The 11,026-nt window shown below is 63.3% G+C and overlaps 1 protein-coding gene across 1 annotated transcript; it reads left to right on the top strand.

The window, feature by feature from the left end:
* Positions 1–2,878: 2,878 nt before the first annotated feature.
* On the top strand, positions 2,879–6,589 carry LOC127039617 (CTD nuclear envelope phosphatase 1-like). The gene is made up of 4 exons (XM_050933421.1): positions 2,879–3,127; positions 4,175–4,286; positions 4,852–4,936; positions 5,963–6,589. The coding sequence occupies exons 1-4, from the start codon at positions 2,894–2,896 to the stop codon at positions 6,021–6,023; spliced, it is 492 nt and encodes a 163-aa protein (XP_050789378.1). The 5' UTR covers positions 2,879–2,893; the 3' UTR covers positions 6,024–6,589.
* The last annotated feature ends 4,437 nt before the right edge of the window (positions 6,590–11,026 follow it).

Consider the following 11,026-nt stretch of genomic DNA (forward strand, 5'->3'; position numbering starts at 1 on the left):
CATTTCCCTCAAAGAGCAACAGTGACACTGTGTGGCCACACACGGTAATGCACAGAGGATTTCTCTCATAGAAAAATAGTGACACCGTGTGGCCACACTGGTTAATGCACAGAGCATTTCCATCACAGAGCAAGAGTGACACCATGTGGTCTCGCAGGGTAATGCAGTAAGGATATCCCCCACAGAGGAATATTAAAACCATGTGGCCATGCAGGGTAATGCACAGATCATTTCCCGCATGGAGCAACAGTGACACAGTGTGGCTATGCAGGGTAACGCCCAGAGCATTTCCCACATGGAGCAACAGTGACACCATGTGGCCATGCAGGTTAACGCACAGCGCATTTCCCGAATGGAGCAACAGTGACACCATGTGGCCACACAGGGTAATGCACAGATCATTTCCTGAAGGGAGCAACAGTGACACGGTGTGGCCACATGGGGTAATGCATAGAGCAATTCCTGCCTGGAGCTACAGTGACACAGTGTGACCACACTGGATAATGCACAGAGCATTTCCCGCATGGAGCAACAGTGATACCGTTTGGCCACGCGGGGTAATGCACAGAGCATTTCCTGCCTGGAGCTACAGTGACACAGAGTGACCACGCTGGGTAATGCATGAAGGATATCCCTCACAGAGCAACAGTGACACTGTGTGGCCACACCAGGTAATGCACAGAGGATTTCTCATAGAAAAATAGTGACACCGTCTGGCCACACTGGTTAATGCACAGAGCATTTCCATCACAGATCAAGAGTGACACCGTGTGGTCTCGCAGGGTAATGCAGTAAGGATATCCCCCACAGAGGACTATTAAAACCATGTGGCCATGCAGGGTAATGCACAGAACATTTCCCTCACAGAGCAATAGTGACACTGTGTGGCCACGCCAGGTAATGCACAGAGCATTTCCAGAATGGAGCAACAGTGACAGCATGTGGCCACGCAGGGTAATGCACAGATCATATCCTGCATGGAGCAACAGTGACATGGTGTGGCCATGCAGGGTAATGCACGGAGCATTTCCTGCATATAGCTAAAGTGACACCATGTGGCCATGCAGGGTAATGCCAAGCGCAGTTCCCGAATGGAGCAACAGTGACACCGTGTGGCCATGCAGGGTAATGCACAGAGCATTTCCTGCATATAGCTAAAGTGACACCATGTGGCCATGCATGGTAATGCCAAGCGTATTTTCTGAATGGAGCAACAGTGACACCATGTGGCCACACAGGGTAATGCACAGATCATTTCCTGCATGGAGCAACAGTAACACGGTGTGGCCACACTGGATAATGCACAGAGCATTTCCCGCATGGAGCAACAGTGATACCGTGTGGCCACGCGGGGTAATGCACAGAACATTTCCTGCCTGGAGCTACAGTGACACAATGTGACCACGCTGGGTGACGCATGAAGGATATCCCTCACAGAGCAACAGTGACACTGTGTGGCCACGCCAGGTAATGCACAGAGGATTTGTCTCATAGAAAAATAGTGACACCATGTGGCCACACTGGATAATGCACAGAGCATTTTCCGCATGGACCAACAGTGACACTGTGTGGCCACGCAGGGTAATGCATTAACGATATCTCTCACAGAGCAACAGTGACACCGTGTGGCCATGCAGGTTAATGCACAGATCATTTCCCGCATGGAGCAACAGTGACATGGTGTGACCATGCAGGGTAATGCACAGAGCATTTCCTACATGGAGCAACAGTGACACCGTGTGAACACGTGGTGTAATGCACAGAGCATTTCCTGCATATAGCTACAGTGACACCGTGTGGCCATGCAGGATAACGCACAGAGCATTTCTATCATGGAGCAACAGTGACACAGTGTGGCCGCGACGAGTAATGCACAGAGCATTTCTTGCATGGAGCAAGAGTGACACCCTGTGGCCAAACAGGGTAATGCACAGAGCATTTCTATCATGGAGCAACAGTGACACCGTATGGCCACGCAGGGTAATGCACAGAACATTTCCCTCACAAGGCAACAGTGACACTGTGTGGCCACGCCAGGTAATGCACAGAGGATTTCTCTCATAGAAAAATAGTGACACCGTGGGTCAACACTGGGTAGTGCACAGAGCATTTCCTGCCTGGAGCTACAGTGACAGTGAAGTTTCCAAGCTGTATTAAGTTAACGTTCAGTTGTAAACTTTTGAAATGTTTCGTTCCGTGGGACGAACGGTTCAGAGTTGCAAACAACTGCTGTTCCTGAGGGAAACCCCCAGACTCTGCCCTAGCGACTGGTTGTCTAACACCTGTGGCCAGTCCTCTCTTGACTCGCAATGTGTTTCAGTACCAGAGACGCAGTAAAATCTCATCACGGCTTAGGCAGCGTTGGGGAGCACAGTTGAACAGGACAGTGATAGTCAGCAGATTATGGCTTTTCAAGTGATACCGTAGACTGTTGCTGGGTGTTGTGTGTGCAGGTAGATGAGTCGTTCCCCAAAGAGATCGGTCTAGACCGAGTGTGAGAGGCACAGAGGGGAAGGAACTTACCCAAGCAGGCTGGTGGCAGAGCCAAGGGATGGAAACCAGGAGTCCTGGGTCCTAACCTCCCCTGCTCTGACCCACCAGCCCCTACTCCCCTCCCAGAGCCAGGGAGAGAACCCAGGAGTCCTGGCTCCCAGCCCCCCCTGCTCTGACCCACCAGCCCCCACTCCCCTCCCAGAGCTGGGGAGAGAACCCAGGAGTCCTGGCTCCCAGCCCCCCCTGCTCTGACCCACCAGCCCCCACTCCCCTCCCAGAGCCGGGGGGAGAACCCAGGAGTCCAGGCTCCCAGCCCCCCCTGTTCTAACCACTAGACCCCCTGCCCTCCATAGAACTGGACTGCCATGACCATGCATGTGTGCCCAAAGACACTGCCATCATGACTGCTCTCTCGGGGGCCCATGGGGGTATCTGGCTGCCCCTCCACCCCCCCGCTGGGAGGAGGTGGAGGTCTCCATCCTGCACTGATTTCCTCCCCCCCCCCGCCCCATGCCAGGTGAGCCAGTGGTACGAGCTGGTGGTGTTCACGGCCAGCATGGAGATCTACGGCTCCGCGGTGGCCGACAAGCTGGACAACAACAGGAGTATCCTCAAGAGAAGGTATTACCGGCAGGTGAGTGGGGGGTGCAGAGATGGCAGGGGAGAGACGATGGGGAAGGAGGGGTGGGGTCTGGGGAGCAGAGTGGGGGGAACTGAGGGTGGAGCATAGGTGTGGCTGGGAGTGTGGCTTTGGAGAGGGGGGCTGGGGGTGGAGCTTAGATGGAGCTGCGGTGTAGCTTTGGAGAGCAGAGTGGGGGGAACTGAGGGTGGAGCCTAGGTGTGGCTGGGGGTGTGGCTTTGGAGAGGGGGGGCTGGGGTGGAGCTTAGATGGAGCTGGGGTGTGGCTTTGGAGAGCAGAGTGGGGGGAACTGAGGGTGGAGCTTAGGTGTGGCTGGGGGTGTGGCTTTGGAGAGGAGGGATGGGGTGGAGCTTAGGTGGAGCTGAGGGCGTGGCTTTGGAGAGCAGAGGAGGGATAGGGTGGAGCCTAGGTGTGGCTGGGGGTGTGGCTTTGGAGAGCAGAGGAGGGATAGGGTGGAGCTTAGGTGGAGCTGGGGGCGTGGCTTTGGAGAGCAGAGGAGGGATGGGGTGGAGCTTAGGTGGAGCTGGGGGCGTGGCTTTGGAGAGCAGAGGAGGGATGGGGTGGAGCTGGGGGCGTGGCTTTGGAGTGGGGGACTGGGGGTGGAGCTTAGATGGGGTAGGGGGCGTAGCTTTGGAGAGCAGGGGGACTGGGGGTGGAACTTAGAGAAATCAGTGGGGGCTAGGGGGAGCAGGGTGAAGGGGCTGGGGCAGAGCATAGGGAGTCTGGGGGCAGGGCTTTCGGGGAGCAGGGGATGGGGCGGAGCTTACAGGGAGCTGGGGCGGGGCTTTGGTTAGAAGAGCTAAGGAGAAGAGGGCGTGGCGTCAGCTGGTGGGAGGGAGCAGCCAGTTGCCTGCTGGGTGGCTGCTGGGGTGCCCCTGCATTCCCCCCCCGTCCCCCTAATCTCCCAGCATTGCCCTGGTGGGGGGGAGGAGTGTGGGCTGGGGCACTGGGGGGGGCACCCTAGGGGTTAGTAGCCACTCACCCCCCACGCCCCCGCCTCTCCCCCTCTCGCCCCACGCCCCCGCCTCTCCCCCTCCCCAGCACTGCACTTTGGAGCTGGGCAGCTATATCAAGGACCTGTCGGTGGTGCACAGTGACCTGTCGAGTGTCGTCATCCTGGACAACTCGCCGGGCGCCTACCGGAGCCATCCAGGTACGAGCCAGCCCCCCACACTACCCCCTAGCCCCCACGCCCCTCTCGGGGCCGGGAGAGAACCCAGGAGTCCTGGCTCCCAGCCCCCCCTGCCGCCCGCTAGCCCCGACTCCCCTCCCAGGGCTGGGACAGAACCCAGGAGTCCTGGCTCCCAGCCCCCCTGCTCTAACCCACCAGCCCCCACTCCCCTCCCAGAGCCGGGGAGAGAACCCAGGAGTCCTGGCTCCCAGCCCCCCCTGCTCTGACCCACCAGCCCCCACTCCCCTCCCAGAGCCAGGGAGAGAACCCAGGAGTCCTGGCTCCCAGCCCCCCCTGCTCTAACCCCCAGCTGCCTCCTGATTGCGCTAATGTCCTGACTGAAGAGAAGTGGCTCGCCCCAAATGGATGGGGAGGGATCATGAGCCACAGAGATGCCCCCCCCCCAGGGTTCTGCTGGGGTACGGGAGGTGGGGCAGCATCTGGGTATGTGGTACTGCGGGGGGGGGGGAGGAGGATGTACACCTCCCCTTCCCCAGTTGGCCAGCGCCGCCCCTTTAAGAGGCGTCCGTCTGTCCCTCTCTCCTAGACAACGCCATCCCCATCAAGTCGTGGTTCAGCGACCCCAGCGACACGGCCCTGCTCAACCTGCTGCCCATGCTGGACGCCCTGAGGTACCCGCCGGGGGCTGGGGGCCAGGACGCCGGGGTTCTCTAGGGAGGGGACGAGGGGCTGGGAGCCAGGCCTCCTGGATTCCCTCCCAGCACCAGGAGGGAAGTGGAGGCTGGTGGGTTAGAGCACGGGGGGTTGGGAGCCAGGACTCCTGGGTTCTCCCCCTGGCTCTGGGAGGGGAGTGGGGCCTGGGGGTTAGAGCAGGGGGGCTGGGGGTCGGGACTCCTGGGTTCTCTCCCCGGCTCCGGGAGGGGAGTGGGGGCTGGTGGGTTAGAGCAGAGGGGGGCTGGGAGCCAGGACTCCTGGGTTCTCTCCCCGGCTCTGGGAGGGGAGTGGGGGCTGGTGGGTTAGAGCAGGGGGGGCTAGGAGCCAGGACTCCTGGGTTTTCTCCCCGGCTCTGGGAGGGGAGTGGGGGCTGGTGGGTCAGAGCATGGGGGCTGGGAACCAGGACACCTGGGTTCTCTCCCCGGCTCTGGGAGGGGAGTGGGGGCTGGTGGGTCAGAGCATGAGGTCTGGGAGCCAGGACTCCTGAGTTCTCTCCCTGGCTCCGCTTAAAACCCTGCACTGTTCTGAGCTGGAGATCCAGGCGGTCGCAGGCAGAAGGGTTGGACCCTGATGCCTCAGTATCTGACAGACCCCCCGACCCACGCCACAGAGCCCAGGCTGACTGAGCAGGATGCTCCTGTGTGGGGCCGAGCCCTGAATCCTTGCGGCACCACCCTGCCGAGCGCCCTCCTCTCTGGAGTCGCGTCTCCACCTGCCTGGGTTACTAACTGTTGACTGATCCACCCTCCAGGAACTTTATTTTCCCGATCCCGTTACATTTTTGGCGGTCGCGATGTCCTGTGGCGAGGAGTTCCCTAGGTCAATTATTAGGTGGTGATCCAGCAAGGTGGATCCTTTGAAACTGCACAGTCTCTGTGCTGGTACCTAGGGGTCCCTCGCTCAAAGGGGTCTGGTTAATTAGGAGAGGGAGTGGGAGCCAGGACTCCTGGGATCCCTCCTAACGCTTCCCTTCCCCTCCCCAGGTTCACAGCGGACGTGCGGTCGGTGCTGAGCCGGAACCTCCATCAGCACCGCCTCTGGTGACGTCAGCACCTCCTTTCTTCAGGCGTTGGCCCCTGACCTCCGCCGGATCCCACCGCTGCCACCATCACCACCACGTGGACTCTGCCACCGATTCCTGAACTCTGGAGAAGAGTGGAGGGGGGGGTCACCCCCCCCCAATTCCCCACCAACCTACTCCCCCCCACACCCGGCCCTGTGCCAAGAATGGGCGGGGACTGACTCGGAGGGCGGGGCTTATCCGGCAGCGGGACAAAGAAAGGGGGTGTGCAGCTTCACGGCGCGCGAATGGACGTGTCCGATCAGGCCGGGGGGGGGTGGTCTGGTTTTACAAGACTCTGCCCCCCCCCCTCCTCCGGCCTTGTACAAAGACCTCGTTTTTTCTTTTCGTTTCCTTTTTCGTTCTGTTCTTCCCTCCACTTCTCCCCGGGTTGGAGCCGCTGGATTTTTTTTTTTTTTGCCCGGGGGAGGTGTTGGGTCTCGGATCTGTGCCCAAGGGACGACCCTTCTCTGTTGGGTTCTTTCCTCGGACTCGGGAGGAGAAGGAAAACCCGGGTGGGAAATTATAGCCGCTAAGCAAGGCCAGAACCGGTGCCGTGTTCGGAGAGTTTTTACCCCCCCCAGCCCGCTCCACATGTTCAACAGCTGGAGTCTTGCGCAGGGAGATGGAACGATTCTGGCCCCGGCTCTGGGAGGGAAGTGGGGGCTGCTGGGTCAGAGCCGGGGTGGGGCTGGGGGCCAGGACTCCTGGGTTCTCTCCCTGGCTCTGGGAGGGGTGTGGGGGCTGCTGGGTCAGAGCAGGGGTGGGGCTGGGAGCCAGGACTCCTGGGTTCCCTCCGTGGCTCTCGGAGGGGAGTGGGGGTTGGTGGGTTAGAGCAGGGAGGGCTGGGAGCCAGGACTCCTGCGTTCTCTCCCTGGCTCTGTGAGGGGCGTGGGGTTGAGGGGGTGGTGATGGGAAGGCATGTGAGCGCTGGGGCAGCCGCCACCGGAGGCCTGAGGCTGCCTGGGGTCAGGGCCCAGTTGGTTCATAAGCAACAGGGCCCATGTGTCTCCCACTTGGCCTCTGTGCCTCAGTTTCCCCAGTTGCCAGAGGCCTGGGTTGGCTACAGTTCTCAGCCAGTAGGGGAGTGAGGGATTGAGGGTGGGGCCTGTTGTGAGGGGTGAAGCTGGGTTGAAGGATCAGCTGATGCACCATCAGCCCCACCTGCGGCAGGATGGAACCCAGGCGTCCTGGCTCCCAGTCTCCTGTTCTGGGGGAGATGGGGGCACCTACGGTCCTGCTGTGCTGTGGGTTTGAAAGATGGTGTCTTAGCCAGGGGGCGCTGTGGGGGGCTCAGCAGGGGGCAGGTGGGGCTGGTCCCAGGCTGGCATCAGGGGCAGCTGTGGGGCACAGCCCATCTGTTTTGATTGGAAGTGTAAAATACCCCTCTGAGGTCACACAATCCGCAGGTACGTTCCTGGCGCGGGGGGAACTGTGGGGTCAGGGCCAGGTTCTGTTTTCAGGCACTTCCTGCTGCTCCCTGCCACCCCCAGGGTGCAGTGACTCATGGGAGCGTCCCGTGGCAGATGTGTGGGGCAGGGGGGTGGTACTGTTCCTCGAATGCTGAATACAGCACTGGGCGAGGGGTCCCTGGGCAACCAGCCGCCCTGCCCCAGAGGTGGCTGCATCTCAGTGCAGGGCAAAAGGTCCCTGGATAACCGGCCGCCCTGCCCCAGATGGGGGGGGCGCATCTCCACACTGGGTGAGGGGTCCCTGTGTAACCGGCCGCCCTGCCCCAGAGGTGGGCGCATCGCAGAGCCTGTTTCAAGCCAGGCGTTTCTGGGTGTGGGGCAGGGCAGCTGAGGTACTCGACATCCTGGTGGTGACTCACTTCCCTGTGGGTGGAGCTGACCTGGGACTCAAAAGGGGAAGCCAGAGCCTGGGGGGTTGGGCGGGGCTGAGATAGGCTATGGTGGTGGTGGAGGGGGGGGTCTCTTTGGGGAGCCCCTCCCCTCATCAGTCTGCGCTCCCCCTCCCCACCCCTGCTTTGTGGGTAAACCCCTTCCCACGCAGCAACGAGGTGCGTGATACATGGTCCCCCAGCTCCCTCCACCCTGCTCTAACCACCAGACCCCACTCCCCTCCCAGCGCCAGGGAGAGAACCCAGGAGTCCTGGCCCCCAGCCCCCCTGCTCTAACCCACCAGCCCCCACTCCCCTCCCAGAGCCGGGGAGAGAACCCAGGAGTCCTGGCTCCCAGCCCCCCCTGCTCTAACCACCAGCCCCCACTTCCCTCCCAGAGCCGAGAGAGAACCCAGGAGTCCTGGCTCCCAGCCCCCCTGCTCTAACCACCAGCCCTACTCCCCTCCCAGAGCCGGGAAGAGAACCCAGGCGTCCTGGCTCCCAGGCCCTCCCCCTCACCTGTATTGGACCCTCCCCCACTCAAGGCTTTCCCCCCCTCCCTTGGTCTCTTCCCACTGCTGCCCCAATGGTTTCACCCACCTGTCGGGGCCCCCCATTTCCTTTTTGGTTTCTTCCACAATAACCCCCCCTCTTGGGTCCCCTTACATGGTTCCTCCCTCCCCATTGGCCACGCACCCCGTCCGCCCCGCCCCTTCCTCCCATTGGTCTCTCTCTCCGCTCCCCTCGCTCGGTCACGGGACCTCTCTCTAAGTATCAGTCTCCTCCGGGCCGGATCTTCTTCCCGACGGGCACGTGATCAAGTCGGGTGCGTGACGTCAGTCACATGACACGTGTTCCTCCGCCCTGGCCGTATCCTTCCGCCAGCTGATTTCTTGGTCAGCTCCCGAATGGCCACGCCCCCTTCCACAGTGGTCACGCCCCCTCCCCACCGCCCCCTCCCTGGAGTCCTGGCCCCTCCCGCTTATTGGCCGCGGCTCCGTCTCTCCCCCTCCCCCGCCCGCAATATTTTGTTTTGGTGTCAAACTGCCACGCAGCTGGCGCACCGTACGCTACGTGGGGCTCTGTGAATCGCGGCTGTGCGGTTTCCGGCGACGTGGGGAAAGGCCTGGCCTGCGCTATTAGCGTAGCCCCGCCAAAGCCGGCATGAGTCAGGCGGAAGCGGGACTTACGTCCTTTTCGTAGCCCCGGAACACGGGGGTGGGTGTAAGATCAGCCCCTTTACGCCAGGGGCGTAGCTGCGAGGGCGTAAAGAACCCGGCAGTTACGCTAGCGGCGTAGGCGGTGGCGGCGGTTGCGCCAGTGGCGCCCGAAATGCGGGGCGGTTCGGGCCGCGGTTACGTCGGCGGCGCAGGGCTGGCGGTGGTTACGCTAGCGGCGCAGGGAGCCGGCGCAGGGCGGGCGGGCGGTCCTTACGCCAGCGGCGCAGGGCAAGCGGTCGTTACGCCAGCGATGTAGGGAGTCGAGGTAGGGTGGGCGGCCGCCCGTTACGCCAGCGGCGCAGGGCCGGCGGTGGTTACGCTAGCGGCGCAGGGAGCTGAGGAAGACGGGCGGCGGTTACGGTAACGGCGCAGGGAGGACGCATTGCGGGCGGCGGTTACGCCAGCGGCGCATTACAGCCGTTGTTTACGCCAGCGGCGCAGCGAGCCGAGGCAGGGCGGGGGGCGACCGTTACGCCAGCGGCGCAGGCCAGGTGGCGGTTACGCTAACGGCGCAGGGAGCCGAGGCAGGGCGGGCGGCTGGTGGTTACGCTAGCGGCGCACGGCGGGCGTCGGTTACGCTAACGGCGCAGGGAGCCGAGGCAGGGCGGGCGGCTGGCGGTTACGCTAACGGCGCAGGGAGCCGAGGCAGGGCGGGCGGCTGGCGGTTACGCTAACGGCGCAGGGAGCCGAGGCAGGGCGGGCGGGCGGCGGTTACGCTAACGGCGCAGGGAGCCGAGGCAGGGCGGGTGGCTGGCGGTTACGCTAACGGCGCAGGGAGCCGAGGCAGGGCGGGCGGGCGGCGGTTACGCCAGCGGCGCATTTCGGCCGTTGTTTACGCCGGCGGCGCAGCGAGCCGAGACAGGGCGGGGGGCTGGCGGTTACGCTAGCGGCGTACGGCGGGCGACGGTTACGCTAACGGCGCAGGGCGCCGAGGCAGGGCGGGGGGGGGGGGGCTGGCGGTTACGCTAGCGGCGCAGGGAGCCGAGGCAGGGCGGGCGGTGGTTACGCCAGCGACGCATTACAGTCCTTGTTTACGCCAGCGGCGCAGCGAGCCGAGGCAGGGCGGGCGGCTGGCGGTTACGCTAACGGCGCAGCGAGCCGAGGCATGGCGGGCGGCTGGCGGTTACGCTAACGGCGCAGGGAGCCGAGGCAGGGCGGGCGGCTGGCGGTTACGCTAACGGCGGAGGGAGCCGAGGCAGGGCGGGCGGGCGGCCCTGTTAAGAAGCCGCCCGGTTAACCACACGCCTCATTTGGAACCGGAAGTTCCTGGCCTAGGCCGCCCAGATGGAAGCCCCCACCGGGGGGAGGGGCGCAGGGCGGGGTAACGCAGGGGCTTGTGGGAGTTGTAGTGCGCCGGGCCTACAACTCCCATCAGCCCCCGCGGACCCAGCGGGCGCGGCTTTGGGCGCGACAGGCTGCGCTCGCAGGGCGGGGCCAGGAGCGGAAGTGACGTCAGTGATTCGGAGGTCGCCCGCGGTAACCGGCGGAGTCGGGTGTGTTGGGCGCGAGGCGCTGCGGTCCCGGGACGTGGGGCCCCCACGGCGAACCCGCCCCCCCGCGGGTGTCTGGGACCGTCCCCCTCCCCCCTACGGGCTCCCACAGCCCCCCCCGCCCGGCCACAGCCCCCCCCGTCCCCCCACGGGCTCCCACAGCCCCCCCCCGTCCCCCCACGGGCCCTGCCCAGCCACAGCCCTCCTATCCCCCCGCTCCCCACCGGCACCCCCAGTGTGTCTTTTCTCCCCCCCCATGGGCTCCCACAGCCCCCCCTGTCCAGCCACAGCCGCCCATCCCCCCACGGGCCTCGCCCGGCCACAGCCACCCCGCCCCCCACGGGCCCCGCCCGCCACAGCCCCACCGGCGCGCCCAGCTCATCTTCTCCCCCCCACGGGCTCCCACAGCCCCCCCATCCCAGCTACAGCCCCCCCTC

The sequence above is a fragment of the Gopherus flavomarginatus genome, chromosome 23, assembly GCF_025201925.1.
Source record: "Gopherus flavomarginatus isolate rGopFla2 chromosome 23, rGopFla2.mat.asm, whole genome shotgun sequence".
Classification (NCBI taxonomy): Eukaryota; Metazoa; Chordata; order Testudines; family Testudinidae; genus Gopherus; species Gopherus flavomarginatus.